Source organism: Podarcis tiliguerta (assembly GCF_965153285.1).
Source record: "Podarcis tiliguerta genome assembly, chromosome: 6".
Classification (NCBI taxonomy): Eukaryota; Metazoa; Chordata; class Lepidosauria; order Squamata; family Lacertidae; genus Podarcis; species Podarcis tiliguerta.
This window is the reverse complement of record NC_139539.1, coordinates 92,970,037-92,995,563: the sequence shown is the minus strand read 5'-3', so window position 1 is coordinate 92,995,563 and position 25,527 is coordinate 92,970,037. Positions and strand designations below refer to the sequence as shown.

The 25,527-nt window shown below is 45.5% G+C and overlaps 1 protein-coding gene across 2 annotated transcripts in view; it reads right to left on the bottom strand.

Annotated features, from left to right (window-relative positions):
- Nucleotides 1–25,527, bottom strand: part of ASTN1 (astrotactin 1) — a 223,224-nt gene that overhangs the window by 48,224 nt on the left and 149,473 nt on the right. For both annotated transcript variants that reach the window (XM_083446259.1, XM_083446258.1), the window contains exons 9-12: nt 11,575–11,649; nt 10,820–10,957; nt 7,151–7,301; nt 106–272 (exon numbers count right to left, since the gene is read on the bottom strand). In XM_083446259.1, coding sequence (XP_083302385.1) covers nt 106–272; nt 7,151–7,301; nt 10,820–10,957; nt 11,575–11,649 — 531 coding nt within the window. The remainder of the gene's footprint in view (nt 1–105; nt 273–7,150; nt 7,302–10,819; nt 10,958–11,574; nt 11,650–25,527) is intronic.

The window sequence follows — 25,527 nt, the reverse complement described above, 5'->3', positions numbered from 1 at the left end:
TTAATACTGAGAAAAGAAAAATAAGCACAGCCAGACTTACAAATAAAGTTCAACAAAAGATGTTCCACATTCCTGGAAGATACTAAAGACGTTTGTGGAACTCACCCGCAGAACATAAGGATATTGTACAGAACAGGATCTTCTGGCAAAGGCACCATCTGCTGCAGGCAGAGCTGCTCGCAACCACCATTGAATCCGTCCGAACAGTCCACACCAATGTGGCGATCGTAGCAGCCAGTGCCATCTTTCATGGGGCTGAGGCCAGGCGGACACTAGTATGACAAGAAAGCACAAAAGCACAAACCAGCTTAGCCACACACAGGAGGCGGGAGATTGCAGAGCTCTTGCTTTCTGCTTCGCTCGGCACAAAATTGTGTTAATGGCACGCAACAGCATAATCGCACCTCCGCTGGCTGCCTTCCAACAACAACAAACTTCGCTGCATCTCCCATCTGGGCAGTTCAAGGCACCATGTTTAGTGAGAAAAACTCAATTAGAACCCTACTATTTCTCTTTTGTTTGAATCAGTGGCAAAATCTGCAGTTGCTTCTCTGCTATTTCCTTGATTCTCATTTCTTGGAACCGATTCTGCTCCCCCCCCCCCCTTCCTCCTGCTCCTCCTCTCCCACATTCTTTCTACTAGATAATTCCACAATACCATTCACACTCCAGGCTCATAACCTTAGTGTTACATCCTTAATCTCAGTTGTAAAATCTCATAGCTTTCATCTTTGTAATAATAATATCTGCAACTATTGGCCCTTTTCTCTCATTCGATGTGGCTGAGTAGCTTGCTCTCTTCCATTATTTCTCACTTCAACTGTTTTAACACTTCTTCTTCTTGCTAAGTCTTCCTATCTCCTCTAACTCGGGCACTGTGTCTTCCTTAGCCCTGGTGCAATCCAGAGGAGGTGCTCCTCTATTCGGTGGGTGAATAGGCAATCACCCCATTCATCATCACCCCCGTCCAGGCTACTGCTTTCTTCATAGTTACCTGGGAACTATTGGATGCACTAGATGTGCACACACACACACACACACACACACACACAGCTGGATTCAGGATGGACTCAGGTTCCCACAGGAATTGTGCCTCTGCAGACTGATAAGAGAGTTGTACCTTTAACTGACTTCAGTTGTTTTTAGGCGAACAATGTGCTTGCAGTGAACTCTGAACTGCATCCATCTCTGGTTACTTGAGAAAATGGTCATGGTGCTGTCTGCATGGTCAAACATCTAAACAACTGAATCAGGAGCCCCCAGTTATCCAGCCTGTTTCCCTAGGCTTTCCATTTCGTTTCAGTTTTTGGATTGAGATACGGAATACAAGAACAACTCGGAACGCAGTGAGTTAAAGAGCTATCCAGCTCAGAGAAAGAAGGTTCTTCTTTCAAATGGAGCCCTTTGAGGCACACAGTGGAAAGAGTCATGGGCTGCTCTCTATCCTTCTTCATGTATTTTGGCTCATGAGGTGTTAACTAACAGAGGATTTGTTCCTGAAATGATTTCCCCCTCACAGTCCTGGTGACTGAAGCTCACACAACAAGTCACAGGTTGCTTGCTGACACTAATTCTGCAATTTCCAAAACAAACGGCCCCCTGTGGGCTCACTAGGCTCTCATCCTGCCCCATGTCGCACTTCCCCCTACAGTGCCAGCTGGAATGCTGAAGCACAAGAGCACTTTAGGTGTTTTTACGATGCTGGCACTTGATGAGCAAGCCCAGATGTTCAGGATGATGGCAAACAGGCAAATGAGGAGCCTGGGGACCCTGCCCAGCACCCATCCCCATCTCATTGGCCTCCCATCTGTCTGACCAGATGTGCAAGCAAGTTGGGAGTGGGTGGGCAAGTGAGGTACGTGTGCGTGTCTGCGCACCTCCCTCCCTCAAATTGATTTGACTCCTTTGTGGCCATTTGCAGGAACCATTTGCTGTCATACTCTTGTGTAGCTCCCACTCTTTTACACGGACCAAGGGCAGGTATTTGCTAGTGGATTGTGTCTCACGTTTGTGTAGCATAAGCAATAAAAAGGCAACAGTGCCTCGGTGCGACGCTCCTTGCACTTTCCCTTGTAACCTGCACCATTCATGTGTTTGCTACACTACAGTATCTGCAACGCTCGAGTGTTGGATACTACACTGCTGGGGGTCACCCCCTTACATGCTCTTCTGCTTTGTCGCCACCCCCTGCTACTTCCCTATAGCCTCATCATTTTCTTCAGATGGAAATAAGGTTTAAAACTTGTGCAAAGTGCACATCAACTATTCTGATTAAAAAGGGACCATTAGGTCCAGTCGTGACCGACTCTGGGGTTGCGGCGCTCATCTCGCTTTATTGGCCAAGGGAGCTGGCGTACAGCTTCCAGGTGATGTGGCCAGCATAACTAAGCTGCTTCTGGCGAACCACACGGAAACACCGTTTACCTTCCCGCCAGAACGGTACCTATTTATCTACTTGCACTTTGACGTGCTGTCGAACTGCTAGGTTGGCAGGAGCAGGGACCGAGCAACGGGAGCTCACCCCATCATGGGGATTCAAACCACCGACCTTCTGATCAGCAAGTCCTAGGCTCTGTGGTTTAATCCACAGTGCCACCTGTGTCCCTTCTATTCTGATTATATACCAGATGCCTTGTTTTATATCATACTAATACCTCCAGCACACCAGAAGCTGTCCTATGCTGATGGAGTCACATGAGTGGTCCATCTAGCTGAGTCTTATTCTATCCTGACTGGCAGTGGCTCTTCAGGGTTTTGGACAGGGAGCCTTCCCACTCCAACCTGGAGATGTCAGGAATTGTACCCTGTGGCCTTTTGCAGACTGCCACTGAGCTTTGGCCCTCCCCTGAGGGTGTTAAGTTATAAGAGGTTCCGCTGGCACATTCTGAAACCATTGAGTCTGCATTAGTAGCCCACAGACAAGACAAGCCTTGATCAGCAAGGATAATAGCATCTTCAACGATATGGTGTGTGTTTTTGTGAGGGAATATGTGGGTTTGGCTTCCTGGGAGTTGCAACTGCGATACAGCCTTTCAGACTCTGCCTCCTATGATTAGGGTACCTAATCTAACCTAAAGCAAAAATTAGGGTACCTAATCTAACCTAAAGCAAAAATTGCACATTTGCCATTGCAGACAAGTATCCCAAACAAGAAACAGGTTTGAAAACTGTCTTTGAAGAATAAAAGGAGAGTGAAACCAAAATGTGACGAGAGGCCATGAAGTCAGCAATGATATGAAAGCACATTAGACTTGCTCTTTAAATGGGGAATGACATGCAGTTAAGCATGTGGTGTGCAAGAACAATTGGACACTGCAAAATTCTCACCCGTGCTTTTGACAACAGAAAAAAATATGTCTCAAAGTATGCTGTTTTCAAGTTGCACCAACTGTAAAGAACATTTAGCTGTGGTGGCAAAATTTACCACCTTTGTGCATTTATGAGATGGAAAGCAAGACCAGGAAACTTTTGAGTCCTTGTGGGCCTCTTACTATATGTGTCAGAATTGCAAAACAGACATTAATCCATTTAAGGACTTTTCCCTGCTGCTTTAAGAGATTATATTAATTGCTGAAGGTTTTTATTTGTGGATTTATCTTATATATGGATCATCATACAGTGGTACCTCAGTTTAAGTACTTAATTTGTTCTGGAGATCTGTACCTAACCTGAAACTGTTCTTAACCTGAAGCACCACTTTAGCTAGTGGGGCCTCCTGCTGCCGCCGCGCTGCTGGAGCACGATTTCTGTGGTCATCCTGAAGCAAAGTTCTTAACCTGAGGTACTATTTCTGGGTTAGCGGAGTCTGTAACCTGAAGCATATGCAACCTGAAGTGTATGTAACCCGAGGTACCACTGTATTATATGTTTTGTTGTAAGTGAATGAACTGTGTTTTTACGTGCTTCACAATTTTATTCATAGTAAGGTAAAGGTAAAGGTTAGCGGAGTCTGTAACCTGAAGCATATGTAACCTGAAGTGTATGTAACCCGAGGTACCACTGTATTATATGTTTTGTTGTAAGTGAATGAACTGTGTTTTTACGTGCTTCACAATTTTATTCATAGTAAGGTAAAGGTAAAGGTACACTGCCCGTACGGGCCAGTCTTGCCAGACTCTAGGGTTGTGCGCTCATCTCACTCTAAAGGCCAGCGCTGTCTGAAGACACTTCCGGGTCACGTGGCCAGCGTGACAAGCTGCATCTGGCGAGCCAGCGCAGCACACGGAACGCCGTTTACCTTCCCGCTGGTAAGCGGTCCCTATTTATCTACTTGCACCCGAGGGTGCTTTCGAACTGCTAGGTTGGCAGGCGCTGGGACCGAACGACGGGAGCGCACCCTGCCGCGGGGATTCGAACCGCCGACCTTTCGATCGGCAAGTCCTAAGTGCTGAGGCTTTAACCCACAGCGCCACCCGCGTCCGCTTTTTATTCATACCTATGTATTAAATGTCCTGAACATGTGAAGCCAGAGGAGGTGGAATTAAATGGGTACATTCTCTTCCCCTCCTCCCTTGCTCCCTTGCTCACTCCTTCTGCTCATGCTGCTGCTGTCAGCAGTGGCCCTGTCAGCAGTCATTTCAGAGATCTCTGCGCAGAAAGCATTCCACCTGCTGATCGCTCCCCCAATTCATCGCACATCCGACTTTGGCACAACGCCTCTCCCGGTGCAGAGCAGGTGCAGAGGAAGAGAATCAGCAACGGGACGTGTGCAGCAGCTTCAGGGGCGCAGTTTGAAGCAGATGGATTGCTTTCCACCTATCTCTCCTGGGAGTCCTTGTGCAAAAGGGTGCAGTGAAATGGGCTGTGGGGGCGTGAGAGCAGGTGGGGAGGTGGAGGAAGGGAACATCTGGCACAGAGCAGTTAGCAAGCATCTCCTCCAGAGCAATGGGGGCTGGTAGATAGACAGTGGCGGAGGCAGCAGGAAGAGTGGACTCTGGAGACAGAGAATTTAGTCGTCAGGAGCTGACCCCATGTGGGAGCTTCACTGATAAATATAGGGGTGCCTGCATCCCTACCCACCACATTCTCAGCCAGACGTTCTCCCACTAATCATAGGTGCACATGAACTTTCTGTGGTTTCATGGTAGTTAAGGAAAGGCTTGCTTGTTCCAACGGGTGCACATAATCTCTCCCAGCTAATGCATAATGTGGTACATTCAGCTTCCAGGGGACAAGGAATTTAAAAAAGAAAACCTGTCTCAGGCCAGAGTCCTCTACAGATCAAGGCACCACTGACTGTGGCCTATGAAATTTGGCCTTATATTTGTTTGTTTGTTTGTATTATGATCATTTATAAAATTTATTTTCAAGGCAACTTATAACAAGTTAGCTAAGAACAATAACACAATACAATGAAATAACTTGATATGAGTGTTGCTGCCTCCCTTGCCATCAGAGGCTTCTGAAGCTCTGGAAGGCACAGAAGAGTACCTGTAAGGTAAGTCACACCTGCTGAATTTCTGTTTCTCGTGCACCTGTCAAGAAATAATGGTAAGCATCTGCACAGTGGTTGAGAGCATTCAAAGAGCTTCATACACAGTGGTGCCTCGCAAGACGAAATTAATTCGTTCTGCGAGTTTTTTCGTCTTGTGAATTTTTTCGTCTTGCAAAGCGTGGTTTCCCATAGGAAATGCATTGACGGTTTCCCATAGGAATGCATTGGCGGTTTTTTAAAAAAGGCGCAAGACGTTTCGTCTTGCGAAGCAAGCCCATAGGGAAATCCGTCTTGCGAAGCAACTCAGAAAACAAAAAACTCTTTCGTCTTGCGAGTTTTTGTCTTGCAAGGCATTCGTCTTGCGAGGTACCACTGTATGCTCTGCTCATCTCTAATAATAACTGAGTGCACATTCTTGACCACAGAATCGTTTGTCCAAATTTGAACAATAAGGATGCAAACAGAGGTTGCACTCTAATACTTTCTGAACTTTTCAGCTGGGAAGTTTGCAAAAGCACATTCCTGGCTAGCTTTCGAAATGGGACTTCTTCCATTTTGGTGGTTTGTTTATTTCAACTTACTCTTGAGTCTTGTGGCACAGGGCATGATAGAAATTGAGATAAAAAGAGCAAGGACCAGAAAAATGTCTTGCTGTGAATTTCTGTTTATGGGGAATGATTGACGACATTCCTCTTAGGGATGACTCCTCCTAGTGGAAGGAGCAGGCAGGGCCCACTAAAGCTTTCCTTCTTCACTCCAGGGGGAGGAGTCCTACCTCTCACCAAAACACCTGGCAGAGCAGACAACTCCTCGGCCCCACATCCCAACCTCAACACCCTGAACACTGGGTTTGCATGTGCAAAAGCACTTGCTCAATGGAGCAGCTGGGGCAGGCAACACACCAATCAAGTAGAAAATGGAGCTCCCACTTACCTAGGTTGTTTGTTGTGTCCTCGGGTTTCTGTGGCTCACCCAACCCTGTCTCTTCCACATTCACTTATTAGAAAGAATACCATCTCCGCAGCTCCAGGGGAATTTTGCTAATATTTAAATAGCTACTGAGCAGATTGTACCAACAAAGAGTGTGACTCATCCATTCCCTTTGGCACCCACGCTAATTCATCGAAGGACTTCTTCACACATTAAAAAAATACACAAATGTACATCAAAGATGTTTTACGTGTATTCCTAAAAAAGTGAAGTGTGAAGGCGGCAAACTTGTAGTTGCAAGAGCGCGTAACATACAGAAAGAGTGTGCATCGTACTCATTAGGAAGTCGAGTGTCATGCCAGCTTCCTACCAGGTGTGGCAAGGCAGTGTGTCAAGTCTATATTTGTCTTGCATAATAGGGAAGGTGGGCATAAAATGGGAAACTGTAGGAGACAGGAGACAAAGAACAGCCACAGAGCTGAAAGATAATACAAACATATGGGGCTTTGTCCGCTACCTTGTGGGATTTCTTCAGGAGAAGAAAAGGCTAAGGATTAAACCCTACACAAATCCGGAGTGGAGTCCCTAAGATGGCTGGAGCTTTCTATGCGTCCGTCCAGCAACTCCTGCAGCCAATCTGGTGCCAAACGTATTGCTCTGGTTTCTAATACGCCAAACAGATACATTGAAACCCCAAATAAATCATGTGTGCAAACAGACATTTATCTTTGCAATCCCACTTTCCCAAGAGGCAGCTGCATCCCTCTCAATAAAAAGTACACCAACCATACAACCCGTAGAATCCAATTTCCGATCTGCAATGCAGCGGAAGTTCTTGCTGCAGCCACCATTGTCCTTGGAGCAGTCCCGAACTGGCCCAAATGAATCCAGAAGAACCTCCAGGTTGTCAAAAGAGGAGGAAGTCATCAGTTCTTCCCTGCAAGGGAGAAAAATACAATTGTTAATATTCATTGTTTTAATATTACTATTCGTTGCAGCACGCCAGTGTTCGATGACCTTTAGAGCAGATGCTGCTGGACTACAAATCCCATCATCCCTGGCCATTGGCCAACAACATCTGGAAGGCCTACTATGCTTAGCAGGAGAGTATTAAAGTGGCTTAATACATGGAGCTGTGTGTCTCTGCTAAAGGATGACTGAGCACAGAGACAGGGTAGCTGCAGATGATGTGAGTTCTTTGTGGATGTACAGATGACCATTTCTGTGGACCACCAGTAGCTTGAAAAGTGGAAAAATACAACCAATTAATGTAGTAGGCATTAACTACTCATTAACTACCCATTTCTTAGTACAGGCAATGCCCCATTTGCATGGGGGATAGGTGTTTTGATGCACCATGCCTGTTTATTTTATATATTTATATTTATTTTTGTGCATTTGTGTGCTTGCATAATGCTGTAGTTTGTGTGGGTGGAGATAGGTAGCCATGTGAATTGCAGCATGAAGATGGATCAGGTGGGCATCCCGGGCAGGTGAGCCCAGATGAGCATTGTGGGTAGCGGGCAGCCCACAGGTGAGCTGCAGAGGAACATCCAGGGCAGGGCAGGGTCCCCCACAGCCCCCCTGCTCTACAGGCACTGCATGCCTCACACCAATGTCGCCATTTTGGCATCTGGAACACGAGGAGGCAAGCAGCAGCACAGCACGTGTGCTCCAGCCTGATCCTCAGTGACTGGGCCATGGTGCAGCTCAGCTGCAAGGGAAGGGGGCTGTGGTTTGGGCAAAGAGGTGGACAGGGACATGAGTGAGGAGGCAGAAACCAAAACCTGATGGAGCCAGGGAAGGGCATATCATTTTACGGGCTGGAACTCAATTTTTGCAAATTTCTTCAGTGAGGGGTCTTAAAAATATATTTGGGGTGTGAGGAATTCAAATCTGCTATTAATTTTGTGATTGGACAACATTTAGCTTGGTAAGACTGTGATCGAAGAAGAAGCACGTAAACTTACTTTAGGAAAACCAAAGAATTTTAATTTTACCTTCAGGGAATGTCAGGTAATGCTAAACAACAACAACAACAACAACAATGTACAATAATATTAATTTATGACATAACTGCAAGTACTTGGCAATCATTTTTAATGATTTATATGCAATTTTACAAACATTTTACTTACCACGTAAAGCTAAATTATATAAATTTAACAAAAATATCTTTTGACTTCCCAAGTCATGTCGCAACTTTTAAGCACCCTCATGTTGGGGAATTTGAAAAGTGACACATTCAACATGCCCTAGCAGTGCTTGGTACGCTTATCTGCCCCCCTCCCATTTTGATTTTCGGGCACCTTATTTGTCTACCTTAACCATTCCAAAACTTAGGCGGGCCTTTACACTGGCCAGACTAAATATGTTACCCTCAGCTGTTCTTGAAGGTAGATATCAAAAAATTCCATTCGAGAACCGGCTCTGCCCCTGTGGAGCTGGCTATGTCGAGACGGTGTCACACGTTCTCTTGTCTTGCTCCCTATATAAAGATTTTAGGGACGAGACCATTACGCTGCTCCTATCTGCCATCCCGGGCCGCTCTTGCGAAGCCAAATTGTTCTCACTCCTAGCCGACCAGAACAGAGAAGGTTGCCAAATTTATCGAGAGAGCAATGAGACTGAGAGCTGTTATCTGAATGACATCAGTGTCGTCACCCGGATTCCTCGTCTAGGATTTTATGATTATTACCATTATGTTTTATTATTATTATTTTATTACTTCTGCCAAGTTTTAAGTACTGAGATTATTAATTTACCTAGGATTTTAATAGGTCACAAGATTTTATGGTAACTATATCTGTAATGTATTTCTGTTGGTGTTTGTCCTTTGATGCTATGGCCTGTCGGCTATGCAAAGAAAGTCTATTACTTACTTACTTACACATTCAACATGCCCTGGCAGGGAGGGCTTTGCAAGCTTTCCTGCACCCCGCACCCCTTTAGCTGCTGCCACTGGAGGTGGGCAGAGAGAGGAGCCAAGGAAAGGGAGCATCCCTTTTGTCCGTCTACCACTGTGGGCACAACTGGAGGAAGGAAAGAGAAATGCCTGCATTTCACAAGGCAAGCTCCTTTCTCTCTCTTCGTGGGGCAGCAGTGGTGAGGAAACGAAGGGGGGAAAGGGGTTTCTTTCCACTGCTGCTGTAGGGTGGAGAGGGGAAAAGGACGCATTTAAAAATTCAGGCTTCCATCTTTCAGTGGTGCAGCATATGGTTGCCCGAGGGGCCCCGACCATGGCTTCTGGAAGGGATATGAAGCAGGCGCCCCCAGTTTGACACATCCCAGAGCTCCTCTCCCGGGGTTGGAGGAACCAAGGCTCATGGAGAGGAGCACAGGGCCAGGTCGTACTGGAGGCATCGGCATGGGGGTGCCTGCTCTGCACCCGCCAGGTGCTGTTGGCTGGCTGCGCTCCCCCCTGCGTGGGTGTACAGGAGGCACCACCCTCTCTGGACCCTAGCCTTGCCTTTGCTGGCGAGGGGCACTTGCCTCTTGCACCCTTCTCTGGAAGACAAGAGAGCCAGTGTGGAGTAGTGGTTCAGAGTGGTAGACTCGTAATCTGGTGAACCGGGTTCGATTCCCCGCTCCTCCACATGCAGCCGCTGGGTGACCTTGGGCCAGTCACACTTCTCTGAAGTTTCTCAGCCCCACTCACCTCACAGAGTGTTTGTTGTGGGGGAGGAAGGGAAAGGAGAATGTTAGCCGCTTTGAGACTCCTTCAGGTAGTGATAAAGCGGGATATCAAATCCAAACTCTTCTCCTTCTTCTTTTCGTGCTGCCCTCCCCAAATCTGAGCCTTGCAAGGGTGCTATGGGGACGCGGCAACTGTGCACCCTTCAGTCCCAGCCTCGCACGAGCCCAGCAAGACTTGGATCTGGGGAGGGTGGCACGAGAAGGGTGCAATAGCCAAGCTGGCATCACTCGAGCAGAAGCAGGGGCTGGACGAGCCAGTGGGGTTCATTTGTCCTCTGCCCCTTGCCCTGCCCCACTGCCTTATTTCCTTTTGCAGGCAAGCCTCGCCCCCTTTCCTCTGCCCTGCCCCCTGGCCTGCTGCAGGTTTTTGGAAGATGATGCATAAAGGGAGAGGCGGCTTGGCTGAGCTGTAAAAGGAGAGGGTTTAGCATGACCAGAGGAGTATGGCAGGGTTGGTGGGGCTGGCAAGTAATGCAAGCAGGGGCGGTAGTCCTTAGTAAAAGAGAAATAGGTCTCAATCTGTTGCCCCAATGGTAAGTGTGTTGTCTGCCGAACGTGCCCTGGGCTGCTGTCCTGTACCAGAGGTGTCTCCAGGGAAGATGAAGAGAGATAAGTGGAGCCACACAGGTGTCCTGGGAGAGAACTCTAAGCATGAGAGTGCAGAGAGGAAGAAAACGTAGCAGCTACTAGGGTGGGGAAACGGCTTCCTGAAACCTGAGCGGCCCTTTGATCGTTCTCAAGCTTAGAACAAGCACGTACCTGACCTCCACAGCATCCTCCATCACTGTCATGTCTGTTTTGCACTTGGCTGATGGGTTGATGGCCAGCTCAGCAGGTGGGATGACAAAGCTCTTGCTCAACGGCAGCCACATCCCTTCCCCAAGAGTATAGGTGAATCTGGATTCAGAGAGAGGAAACCAGTTGGATACGTGGCCCAAGAATGCAAAAAAAAAGAAGCATTCATTGCGGACATGAATCTAGATGCAATTCTCTAGCAGGTTATGACTCTAGCAGTTGGCAGGACTTTGCTTGCGTAATGTTCCCTGTTCAGTGTCTGGAATCTGGAGTTAAATATCTCCAGGAAGAGGTGCTGAGGAACACTTCTGCCTGCAAGACTCTGCTGACAGCATCTGTGGTCGAAGGGCCAATGCCTGGATTCACTCTGAGTTAGCTTTGCTGCATTCAGCTATGTCACCTCCCAGCCATATCTGATTGGTTAAGCAGAAAAGTCACAGTTCATAGGAAGAAGTTGGGTTTCAAGACATAAACGGTGTTGCCAAATAGGGCTGTGTGGTTGTGTGCACAAGGAGAGAGGATTGTCAGACGTGTTTTTTCTCTCCCCAGTAGCTCGCCCCTTTCATGCTGAAAATATTCACTTGTGAATATTTGGTGCTACTCTACCCGGCATTTCCCTACTATATGCTGAGGCAGGAAAGGGAGAAAGAACAGCAGAGAAGAAGGAGGGATAATATAGATAATTGGTCACTCCGGCTGCATTGAAAAAAAAACCTTACCTGAATATCTTGTCAGAAGGTTGTTCTCCCAGCACCAAATCAAATCCACGTTGGAATATGGTATATGGCCATGGCCTGGAGAAAAACAAAACCACAGAAACCATGAAAGCTTTCTTTCTTTCTTTCTTTCTTTCTTTCTTTCTTTCTTTCTTTCTTTCTTTCTTTCTTTCTTCCTTCCTTCCTTCCTTCCTTTCTTTCTTGCTTTCTTGCTTTCTTTCTTTTTTGCTTTCTTTCTGCCTTACTTTCTACGTCACCAAATGGTTCAGGGGAAGTTAGAAAAAATGTCAGAACTGGAACAACTACATTAAAACCATGAAATGAAAACACAAGTCAAGCAGTGACAAAGCAACAGAGCAGAAGACCAGAACAGCAGTGCACAAAGGAAGACAGGAGATACTCACTCAACCAAAGGTTTGGATAAGAGAAGAGTACACACCTCACAATATTTCACCTCATAACTGCACGTGAGCTGACAGCACGCAATAGCAGCCAAACACAAGACAGGACACAGGTTTGCTGTGGCACCCAAGGAAGGAGCTCCTCAACACCCTTCAGGCAACTTTGAGGTAAGTAAACACAGCAGAGATATTTCTCAATGGAGTCCAGCACATAGCATGCTAAGTCCCACATGGGTGGGATGCTAGGCCATGGGACTTCCCAGACTCTTTCATTCACTTGTATCAGTGATGAGGAGGTTTCTTACAGTAACCCTGAATAGGAACTTAGGCTTGCAAAAAACAACAACCCCCAAACTGATTAATAATGGACACTCCCACACTTATACTATAGCAATTAAATTTTCAATGCAAGAGATTCTACATTACAGCCTTCAACTTATTCACTATTCCCCCCTCCCCATTTAACATGTTTATTGCATCACAAACAAACAAACAGAGATAGATATGCCAGTCTCTCTGTTTTCACTGCAGACCTGATAGCTAGGATGTGCAGATGCAGAAAAGGACAGGTTTCTTTCAGCACCTTTAATACGGTCAAACCTTGGTTGTCGAACGTAATCCGTTCTGGAAGACTGTTCAACTTCCGAAATGTTCAGCAACCAAGGCACGGCTTCCGATTGGTTGCAAGAGCTTCTTGCACTCAAGTGGAAACTGCGTCAGACATTTAATTTCCGAAAAACGTTCCAAACCTGGAGCATTTAATTCCAGGTTTTCAGAATTCAGGAACCAAAACTCCAAAACGGAGGCGTTTGGGAACCAAGGCTTGACTGTAGTTGTACAGAAGAGGGAATTCCAGCAGGTGTAGCTTGACCATATGTAACAGTAAAAGCATCTAGTTTGCTTTTAAAGTCAATACACATTACCAGCTTCAAAACTCATTGAGGTCATTTCCCCATTCTGCCTCACATCACTGGATGCGTTTCCAATTCACCAGCTGTCTGTCTACACCAGTGTGTAGAGAGGGAACATGGATGTCTTCCTATGGCTTGCATTTTCAAATTATATCAAAGCTGGTTTGGGAGGAAACGCAATCTAAACACAGTATTTCTCAAGGAACAGCAGGACAGATGTGAATTGTGGCTAATGTCATGTGCGTTAAGAAGAAGAAAGCTTTTGGCCTCACCCAGGGCCGGATTTAGGTTTGAGGAGGCCCTAAGCTACTGAAGGTAATGGGGCCCTTTATATGTCCAGCTGTCCTTTGTCAGCAACAAATTGTGGCTGTTTTTTGTGTTCTATATATGCTATATGGTAATTTATTAACCTAATAGGTATCTAAAGCCATTTGCTAATGTTGCTGTACATAGGTTTTATTTTATTTGTTTTTTATCTTATATTTTGGAAATGTACATCCACGTTTTTCCCCTTTAAATTTTATGGGAGCCCCAAGAGAGTGGAGCCCTAAGCTATAGCTTGTTTAGCTTATATGTAAATCCGGCAGTGGCCTCACCATAAGGTGAAAAGCTAGAGGTTAGAGAAGGGCTAACAGGGAGTACATAAAAGGAATGTGCCTAAGCTATAGGTCAGTTGTGCTGACCAGCCATGCTCAGGCATGGCATGTCAGGAGTGGGCAGACTTCAGGCTTCTTGGATCTAATATTTTACTTGAACCCCAAGATCTGCCAGCTAGAGCCAGGAGCAAAAGATATATACAGTGGTACCTCGCAAGACGAATGCCTCGCAAGACGAAAAACTCGCAAGACGAAAGAGTTTTTCGTTTTCTGAGTTGCTTCGCAAGACGGATTTCCCTATGGGCTTGCTTCGCAAGACGAAACGTCTTGCGCCTTTTTTTTTAAACCGCCAATGCATTCCTATGGGAAACCGTCAATACACAGTGGTGCTTCGCAAGACGAAAAAACTCGCAGAACGAAAAAACTCACAGAACGAATTAATTTCGTCTTGCGAGGCACCACTGTAGCTAGAATTAAAGATCAAGGTACTTCTGAGACTAGGATTTTGTTTTTAGAACTGTGCTCACACTCTTTTCATATACCAAAGTCCACTCCCGGCTAGCTTTCTTCACCTCAGCAGCCTAATTTAGTTAAGTTATTGCTATGGTTAAACAATTAGGAGTGATAAACACATCCAAATTTCTGCCCCCCCCCCCCCAATCCATCCATCTACCAGGAGATCCCAGTCTGTCTTCTGCCCACCCCGGTTTAAATCTTGTTCCCACAACTTCAGAGCTTCAAAAGACTTGCCCACAGTTCTCTGAAAAGTTGTGTGTTATCCTGTGGTGACATTGGTACAGCTCTGGCTGAGGTATAATTACAGCCCATGACTCACACAAAAAAACACAAGATATTTTGAAGGGCAGCTGAAAATTATAAGGTGCAGCCACCATTATGAGTCAACCTCTAGCACAATAACCCCCTCCTTTCCCCTTTTTCTTTTTAGCATTCTTGTTATACTTGTAATTTCTGGCTGGATTCTGAATCAATGTGAAGATAATTCACCCATCATCCAACATAGGTGTTCAAAGGAAGGGATTTTAGCCATAAGCGAGAAAAAAACAGAGTTGTTCAAGAGAGCATGAGCATTCCAGGTGGTTGAGGGTAGTAGCTTTGGAGATGCAAGTGTAATAAATTGAATTTTTACACTGGTATAGCTCAGTCAGTATAGCATGAGACTCTTAATCTCAGCGTTGTGAGTTCGAGTCTAACAGGGGAAGATGCCTCCTGCATTGCAGGGGGTCAGACTAGATGACCCATGGGGTACCTCCCAACTCTACAATTTGATTATTCTGTGATTCTACAGTTCTGTTTTGCTGTTTTCCAATGCCTGTCACTCACCAAACCACCCTAGAACAATCTGTACTTCTCATAATCCAGTCTAGACTATCCAGGCTCACCACAAGTATTAGTTAGTAGGTTTAGCCTGCCTCTCAGAACCCTCAAGGGAGCTAACAAGCTCAAAAACCATTTACTCCACTGACCATGAATCCAACTTTGCCTCTACACCAGCAAAGCCAAGTGGCTTTCTAAACTTCAGAGGCCTCTTGGGTGTAGAGTGATCTAACCCCAACTCTGCAATTAAAGGTTCATGAGGATCTGTCAGTCCCCTGGGCCTCACGAAGGAGGCTACCTATTGCCTACAAAGCACCAACAATGTGAACACTGCAAAACGAAGAAATCCAACTAGCAACAGCAATCCCAGACCCCACAAATGGATACACTAGCCTATTTCTAGGCAATGTTGTATGTGTCCATAAGTCCATTTGGTCACATTTCTGCATTAATCTGTTATGCATTTGAGGAGTTTGTGGGTTTGTTTTGTTTTTAAAAAGTCTGTATGAAAGGGTTAGGACCGATATGAGGGCCAGGCTGCGATAGTGGCTTCACCCAGTGGTATATCGGTGAAACAGACGTCGTTCCTGAGCCACTCAGCCAGCAACGCCGATTTCAACATGGGGCCACTGGAAACAGAGGGATTCGGGAGTAGCAGCAGTTCCACCTACAATATACTGCCAGGTGAAGCCACCAACATGCTCTGCCCCTCAGCCGCAGAGGGAGGGCCAAGCTGTATTGCTGGGCCAATGCAGCTTATTCCTCCCTTGGCTACTCTAAACTGCTACTGCCCCCAGGTAAGTGAACCCCAGTGCCTCACATGAGAGCCAGAGAGGCATGGGGCTCACTCAGCTGGGGGACGGGAGTCTCCCCCCCCCAGCTGAGCACTGCAAACAAGCTGCGTTGTCCTGGCCCCTGAGGCACTGGGGTGAATGAGCAGCAGCTCAGTGAGAGCTGCGGTAGTTTCACCCTCGCAGGCTAGGGGTTAAAGCAGCTTGTTGTTTCAGCATTGCTGTGTATTGCCAGATTGCAATGTTTGACTGGTGATATATCACAGTGTTGAAAACCTCACACCACCCAGCCCTAAAGTTAAAGGACCTCTGACCGTTAAGTCCGACTCTGGGGTTGCGGCGCTCATCTCGCTTTACTGGCCGAGGGAGCTGGCGTTTGTCCTCAGACAGTTTTTCTGGGTCATGTGGCCAGCATGACTAAGCCGCTTCTGGCGAAACCAGAACAGCACACAGAAACGCCGTTTACCTTCCCGCCGGAGCGGTACCTATTTATCTACTTGCACTTTGATGTGCTTTCGAACTGCTAGGTTGGCAGGAGCAGGGACCGAGCAATGGGAGCTCACTCCGTCAGGGGGATTCGAACCACCAACCTTCTGATCGGCAAGCCCTTGGCTTTGTGGTTTAGACCACAGCGCTGCCCGAGCCTCCCTGGAGAGAGCATTCTACAAACAGGGAGCCACCCTCCGGACCTCTTGTGGGGGAGGCACATGAAGAAGGACCCCAGATGATGATCGCGGGGTTCGGGTCGGTTCATATAGGGAGAGGTGATCCTTGAGGTATTGTGGTCCTGAGCTGTTTAAGGCTTCATAGCTCAAAACCAACACTCTGAATTGGACCCGGAAACTAATTGGCGACCAGTTTAGTCAGACCAGGATATGGTACAATGGGCAGAGTGTCCTGCATGGACCAGAGAGTTTCCTACTCAGTCATAATATTCATGGAGTGACTTTGGTAAGTCACTGTCTCTCAGCCTAATCGCTTGTGAGAATAAAAGGTATACGTTTGGAGAACTCTCAGTTTTCTTTGAGCAATGAAGCACGCTGAGAAGACAAGGTGGAACAGTAGAATGAGTGTTGGGACTTGAAGAGTGGAGAGAAGAGATTTCAAACTCCCACTCCACCAGAAAACTTCCTGGTTGTCCTTGGAACGACTGATATGCTAATCTATTTCTCCACTTGCTGTGAAGTTTTAAAAGTTGGGGTAGCCATGCACACAGCTTGTATGGCCTTGGAGGAAGAGTGGAATAAGCAGACAGGGGAAGAGGAAGAAAGGGGATGGTGAAGGTAAAAAGGGCACTTGTGAGCCGTTCCACGTAATTAGGTATCATTTTGGTCAGCGATTCAGATTGAAGATAATTTCCCAATAAATACAATGGATGATAAAATGGTGGCGACTGTTGCAACAATAAATAAGCACTTTCATTTCTAACCCAAGTGTCACAGCACCACAAACAACAAAAGGTGGATTGCAGAATTATGTATTTTGACGTTGTTTCAAGTCATAGATACGACTGTACTTTTTTCTGCTGTTGAAATCGATGGCTGGAACGGGAAATTTTTTCATTCATTTTTGATAGCAGGACCAGCCTGAATAAGGCAAGATTTCCAAAGAGCTATACAAAGCGTACTTCGTGGGCCTCATTTATACCTCTCAATACTCAGGTAGATGGGCTTTCTTTCTATTCTGCAGGCTTGCAGTGAGTGAGGAGCAAAAGATTAGAAAGACTATTGTTCCACAGACATACTGGGGTGAGCATTAAAAAAAAAAAATGAGCAGGGCTGGATTTACATATAAGCTAAGCAAGCTATAGCTTAGGGCCCCACTCTCTTGCCCCCCCCCCCCCCATTTCACTATTAATATACTACTTCTTAATTGTATTTCAGTTCAACAATTACCTTGATAAAATACGTATTTCGTTATGTGCAAATGGCTTGACATACCTATTAGGTCCATAAATTACCATATAGCATATATTGAACACAAAAAACAGTGGCAATTTGTTGTTGACAAAGGACAGCTGGACATATAAAGGGCCCCATTACCTTCAGTAGCTTAGGGCCTCGTCAAACCTAAATCCAGCCCTGGGTGTGAGGGGAGTGAATTAAGTCGGATGGACAACTCTGTGGAGCCAGGTTTGAGTGGGTATGCACAGTGCAAGGCTCCTGTCAATACAGACTCACTAATGGTTCATTGTCCTTGGTTACTGATTAGAACTAGTTACTCAAAGGTAAGTATTTCTGTATTATTAGCAAAAGGCCCCCTGAGTTGGACTGTCCAGCTCTCCTACTTCCTCACTTCATCTGTTACTGAAGCTCTTGTGTCAGATTGACCCAAGCTAACCTTATTTCCCCCTTCATGGATCACTGCCTTGCCGTGGCGAAGGGGCTTGAATAACTCAGAGAAGCTATGAGCTATGCCGTGCAGGGCCACACAAGATGGACAGGTCATAGTGAAGAGTTTTGACCAAACGTGATCCACCTGGAGCAGGAACTGGCAAGCCACTCCAGTATCCCTGCCAAGAAAACTCCATGGACAAAGACAACAGGCATATAAAAGTTATGACGGTGGAAGATGAGCCCCTCAGGTCGGAAGGCGTCCAACATGCTACTGGGGAAGAGTGGAGGACAAGCACAAGTAGATCCAGAGCTGATGAAGCGACTGGGCCAAAGCCGAAAGGATGCTCAGTTGCGGATATGCATGGAAGCGAAAGGAAAGTCCAATGCTATAAAGAAAAATATTGCATAGGAACCTGGAATGTAAGAACCATGAACCTGGGTAAGTTGGATGTGGTCAAAAATGAGATGGCAAGAATAAATATTGACATCCTGGGCATCAGTGAACTAAAATGGATGGGAATGGGCGAATTCAGTTCGGATGACCATCATATCTACTACTGTGGGCAAGATTCCCGTAAAAGAAATGGAGTGGCCCTCATAGTCAACAAAAGAGTGGTGAAAGCTGTACTGGGATGCAATCTCAAAAATGATAGAATGATCTCGATATAAATCCAAGGCAGACCTTTTAACATCACAGTAATCCAAGTTTATGCACCAATCACTAGTGCTGAAGAAACTGAAATTGACCAATTCTATGAAGACTTACAACACCTTATAGAAATGACACCAAAGAAGGATGTTCTTCTCATTATAGGGGAATGGAATGCTAAAGTAGGGAATCAAGAGATAAAAGGAACAACTGGCAAGTTTGGCCTTGGAGTTCAAAATGAAGCAGGGCAAAGGCTAATAGAGTTCTGCCAAGAGAACAAGCTGGTCATCACAAACACTCTTTTCCAACAACACAAGAGACGACTCTACACATGGACATCACTAGATGGGCAGCATCGAAATCAGATTGATTATATTCTCTGCAGCCAAAGATGGAGAAGCTCTATACAGTCAGCAAAAACAAGACCTGGAGCTGACCGTGGCTCAGATCATAAGCTTCTTATAGCAAAATTCAAGCTTAAACTGAAGAGAGTAGGAAAAACCACTGGGCCGGTAAGATACAATCTAAGTCAAATCCCTTATGAATACACAGTGGAAGTGAGGAACAGGTTTAAGGATTTAGATTTGGACAGAGTGCCTGAAGAACTATGGATGGAGGCTCGTAACATTATACAGGAGGCAGCAACTAAAACCATCCCAACAAAAAGGAAATGAAAGCAAAGTGGCTGTCCAACGAGGCCTTACAAATAGCGGGGAGGAGAAGGCAAGCAAAGTGTGAGGGAGATAGTGAAAGATACAGGAAATTGAATGCAGATTTCCAAAGAATAGCAAGGAGAGACAAGAAGGCCTTCTTAAATGAGCAATGCAAAGAACTAGAGGAAAACAATAGAATGGGAAAAACCAGAGATCTGTTCAAGAAAATTGGAGATATGAAAGGAACATTTCGTACAAAGATTACCATAATAAAAGACAAAAGTGGTAAGGACCTAACAGAAGCAGAAGACATCAAGAAGAGGTGGCAAGAATACACAGAGGAATTATACCAGAAAGATATGGATGTCTCGTACACCCCAGGTAGTGTGGTTGCTGACCTTGAGCCAGACATCCTGCAGAGTGAAGTCAAATGGGCCTTAGAAAGCACTGCTAATAACAAGGCTAGTGGAAGTGATGATATTCCAGCTGAACTATTTAAAATTTTAAACGATGATGCTGTGAAGGTGCTACACTCAATATGCCAGCAAGTTTGGAAAATTCAGCAGTGGCCAGAGGATTGGAGAAGATCAGTCTACATCCCAATCCCAAAGAAGGGCAGTGCCAAAGAATGCTCCAACTACCGCACAATTGCACTCATTTCACACGCTAGCAAGGTTATGCTTAAAATTCTTCAAGGAAGGCTCAAGCAGTATGTGGACCGAGAACTCCCAGAAGTGCAAGCTGGATTTAGAAGAGGCAGGGGAACCAGAGACCAAATTGCAAACATGCGCTGGAGTGTGGAGAAAGCTAGAGAGTTCCAGAAAGACATCTACTTCTGCTTCATTGACTATGCAAAAGCCTTTGACTGTGTCGACCACAGCAAACTATGGCAAGTTCTTAAAGAAATGGGAGTGCCTGATCACCTCATCTGTCTCCTGAGAAATCTCTATGTGGGACAAGAAGCTACAGTTAGAACTGGATATGGAACAACTGATTGGTTCAAAATTGGGAAAGGAGTACGGCAAGGCTGTATATTGTCTCCCTGCTTATTTAACTTACATGCAGAATTCATCATGCGAAAGGCTGGGCTGGATGAATCCCTAGCCGGAATTAAGATTGCTGGAAGAAATATCAACAACCTCAGATATGCAGATGACACAACCTTGATGGCAGAAAGTGAGGAGGAATTGAAGAACCTTTTAATGAGAGTGAAAGAGGAGAGCGCAAAATATGGTCTGAAGCTCAACATCAAAAAAACAAAGCTCATCACCTCCTGGCAAATAGAAGGGGAAGAAATGGAGGTAGTGAGAGATTTTACTTTCTTGGGCTCCATGATTACTGCAGATGGTGACAGCAGTCACGAAATTAAAAGACGCCTGCTTCTTGGGAGAAAGGTGATAGCAAACTTAGACAGTATCTTAAAAAGCAGAGACATTACCTTACCAACAAAGGTCCGTATAGTTAAAGCCATGGTTTTCCCAGTAGTGATGTATGGAAGTGAGAGCTGGACCATAAAGAAGGCTGATCGCCGAAGAATTGATGCTTTTGAATTATGGTCTGGAGGAGACTCTTGAGAGTCCCATGGACTGCAGGAAGATCAAACGTATCCATTCTTAAGGAAATCAGCCCTGAGTGGTCACTGGAAGGACAGATCGTGAAGCTGAGGCTCCAATACTTTGGCCACCTCATGAGAAGAGAAGACTTCCTGGAAAAGACCCTGATGCTGGGAAAGATGGAGGGCACAAGGAGAAGGGGACGACAGAGGACGAGATGGTTGGACGATGTTCTCGAAGCTACAAACATGAGTCTGACCAAACTGCGGGAGACAGTGGAAGACAGGAGGGCCTGGCGTGCTCTGGTCCATGGGGTCACGAAGAGTCGGACACGACTAAACGACTAAACAACAACAACAAACCTTATTTCCCCAAACTGAACGTGACCTCCAGACCCTAAGGAAGAAGTGAAGGCCACTTTCCCCATCACCTACTGACTGATAGTAGCTGCATTGTAGAACATATGGATTCCGGGTCCACAACCTGGCTTCTTCAGCGAAAAAGGATGCGAAAGACTCAGCTGCTGTCAGTCACAGCAGACAACACTGGGTTAGCTGAAGAAATAGTCAACTGTGCTAGAAAAAGGCAGCCTCCTATGTTCCAAACCCAGAAGTGGTTACTTGTCACTAGCAAAGGCAAAGCCAGAACCACAGCAATGAATCATGCAGAGTTGAATCTTCTGGGTGAATCCTTTGGGCTGAGATGTTCTTTAAATGTTCAATTTATTTCTCTCTTGTGGTACGCTAGAGTGTTTTGGTACACAGGTTGAGAATTACTGGCCTAATAAGACAAATTCAGAAATATAGGGTTGTGAGGGGAAGAAGGTTAGAATGGAGGTGGAGACAACACACCAAATGCTGAGCAGATATAAGGATAGAAGTGCCAAGAGAAAGCAAAAAGATATATTTTAAAACATGTTTTTTCTTGGTGGCATCACTACTTTTGGCATTTCTCATTTTGCCTGAGAAGGAACCTCCCAGCTTGTTTTAAATGAAACATGGAAGCAACCTAGGTATTTACAGTACGTCTTGAGGAGGAGGAGGAGGAGGAGGAGAAGAAGAAGAAGAAGAAGAAGAAAAAGAAGAATTTGGATTTGATATCCTGCTTTATCACTACCCGAAGGAGTCTCAAAGCGGCTAACATTCTCCTTTCCCTTCCTTCCCCACGACAAACACTCTGTGAGGTGGGTGAGGCTGAGAGACTTCAGAGAAGTGTGACTAGCCCAAGGTCACCCGGTAGCCGCCTGTAGAGGAGCAGAGAAGCGAACCCGGTTCCCCAGATTACGAATGAAACAGAATCTTCAAGAATTAAGTGGCATTAAGGTTGTGAAAAAACTGAAATTTTTGGGAGTCTGGTTGACAGCCTGAAATCCTAATCTATGTGAAGAGAATTATGTTAAGATTTGGAAAGAAGTGAAGTTGGGGAGGGATGAAACATTCAATTTTAGGGCCATTGTCAGCTATAAAAACGAATGTATAGATGGTATTTAACACCGTATAAAACTGCAAAAATGTATAAAAGTAAATTAAGTATCTTTTGGAAGTGTAAAATGTCAAATGGAACTTTTTTTCATGTTTGGTGGACCTGCAGAAGGGCAAAAGGTTATTGGGAAATTATTTATAATGAGTTTTAAAAAAATTATTAAAGTGATGATTCCCAAGAAACCTGAGGCCTTTCTGTTAGGTATAATTGGACCAGAACTCCTGAAGGAACTGTTTGCTTCTGTGTGCTATGACGGTGGCAAGAACAGTCTACACGCAAAAACGGAAAGAAGCCCCAACAAAATAAGACTGGCTTATGGAGACACTGAGATGGCTAGACCTACTGTGAGAATTAAAGAACAAAATGAGGGGGGGGGGGAATCTTGAAGAATGGAAATATTTTGTGGAATATTTGTAAAAATATCACGGTTATGGTAAAACGTATGCAGGATTTGAAGTGTAGTAACAGATGAGAATTAGTAGTTTAATAATTTAGAATTAATGTATATAATGGATAAAAGGTAAGTAATATAGCAGCTTTATAAGGGAATAAAAGAACACTGTGGAAGGGTGGATGGGAATTCAACAGATATGAAAGATTTGTTCTGATTGTATTTTAAAAGAATTTGTAAAATTTGAAAATTTAATTTTAAAAAAATGCAAAAAAAGAGAGAATTCCTCAGAACATCCATATTCAGCTCAAAATTCCACTGTAGACAACGTGGGCAGTTGAAATCCCCTACCTAGCTTCTTTACCAGGGTTGATGAGACAGCTTGACTCATAACCTGCATTCATATTTTCTATGGGTCCCAGGCAGAGGTTTGCAGAGATATGTACAGCCCCCTTTCTAGAAAGTTACACCAGTCTTATCAATATATTTTTTTCCTTCTCTCAATACTCATTATATGTTTTGCCCTAGCAGAAACCTTTGAATTCACCAGGGGCTGTGAAGTAACTCTTCCAGCCGTGGGCAAAGTTGATTAGGCCTACAAAGAGAGTTGTCAACTATGTTTTCCACCTGAAGCAAAATTTCACAATCAGATGGAGAGCAATTTGAAAATCAAAAATCAGGGACAGATTTAAGGTTCTACATTTTAGGCAGGAAGATGCACAAATACAAGATGAAAGACACCTGGTCATAGTAGACCACAATCTTAACATGAGTCAACAGTGTGATGCAGCAGCAAAAAAGCTAATGCGATTCTAGGTTGCATCAACAAAAGTATAGTGTCCCAATCAAATGAAGTCATAGAAGCTCTCTATTCTGCCTTGGTCAGATCACACCTGGAGTTCTGGGTGCTACTGTTTAAGGAGGATGTTGACAGGCTGGAACGTGCGTGTAATGGTTCTAGGGGTTGCTCGTGCGTAAGCTTGTCCCAACGTCTGGCTGGGTTGCCTGAGTGAACCTTTCCTGTCCGGGCAGCCACTCGCCCGTGACCCTCTCAATCGCTGGCAGAATCCGTCAGTGGGTGTTTCTTAAACTTCTTCCAGCAAAGAAGTTCTTTGACGCCTAGTCTTCTCCTACTCTTTCTGCACGGAAGCCTTCTGCGCAAGGAGGGCGTGGGCAGCGGAGGACCCCTTCCCTCCCCGCTGGTCCCCGGCAAGGAGTCATGGGATCGCCTCGCCGATTCCCCCATCTCCCCCCCTTCTCCACTGGAGCTACGCTGATTCTCTCCCCCAGAAGATGGGCTGCCCCTCCCACTCCCAGGACGCTCTCTGGGATCCCTTCGGAGCTTGCTCTCTCCCTCGGACACTGATGGCAGTTCCCTGACAGTGCGCAACCAAGATGGTCAAGAGTCTGAAAACCAAGTTGAGGGAGTAGAGTACTCCTCTAGAAAAGAGGAGATGTGATAGCCATCTTCAAATATCTGTTAAAAGGCTGTTGCATGGACGATGGAGCAAGCTTGTTTTCTCCTGCTCTGGAGGATAGAACCCAAACCTAAGGATTCAAATTACAAGAAAGGAGATTCTGGCTAAACAGTAAAACAGTAAGAGGAAAAAATTCCCCTAGAAGGTCATGGATTCTCCTTCCTTGGAGTATTTTAAGCAGAGGGTGGATGGCCATCTGCAACAGATGCTTTCATTGAGATTCCTGCATTGCAGGGGGCTGTACTCTACAACCCTCAGGATCCCTTCCAACTCTACAGTTCTATGATTCTACGCCCCCATTCTGGCAAATCCAGAGCAATTCATCATACAGAGTGATTTGAGCTAAGACAAGTACCTACTTCTTATTTTCGTGCTCTTTCATGGCACACTAGCAACTGCCTTACAGCACCCACTTTGTGAATTATAGTAGTTCTAGGAAGTAAACTCATGACCGGTGCTGTTCCATACAGGAGTTTTGGCAATGGTGGGTGGAGTGGAAAGTGCAGACCAGTTTTGTAAGTTCTGCCCCCAGACTCCTAGGGGAGAAGGCTGCCTGCGAATGACTTTGATGCTGAAGCCTACGACAAACACTGGGTGGAGCATACGGGGGCAGGAAATGGAAGAACCAAGGCCAAGAATCCATGCTGATGTATTGTCCTAACTGCTTCTTCCTGCACACAGTCGCTCAAACACTCTGAAATGTCTCGTGCCCCACAGAGCCTCTCTTTTCTCATCATTTTGACTACCATCCCCCAAGGAGCCATTGGCTTTTCTTTCTCTGCACAGTGAGAACTCTGGAGCTGTTGTGCTTGTTCCCCAAAATGAGTAACAGATGGATGAACATTCTCTGTTCAACCCACCTTTTTAGTCGATATCTTTTGCCCCCTGTCGTTTATGTCACTTTGTTTTTCTCCCATCTTCCTTTCTCTCTTTAGTGTCTCTCTTTTCCCTTCTTTCATGTTCCCTGCAGGTTGCTCGGTGCTATGATTCCATACCTCTTGGCGAGTATTTCAGCTGCCTGCTCTTTAGATCTCACAAAAGGAAAGCGGGGCTGATCAAACACAATTCAGTGCCTGATGAGAGTGGATTAGCCCTAGTGGGAAATGACAGGTCTAATATTTTTGCTCAGGCTTCTGAACTGAGTGTAAATTCAACCCTCATAAAAGTCAGTGGCTGGTGGGGCTGAGATAAAACAAACATATCAGGCTTGTGCATCGTCAACGCTTCCACGAGTCCACAGCACAAGGAGGTGGGATTCAGTAGCTGGTGCCAAGGATTGCAACTTTATTTCTTTGTGAAGTATGTCTGTAGCCCTTGCGGTTCCCGGAATCGCTTGGGAATAAGAAGGAAGTAGAAACAAGGTCCAGAGGGTACATTTTT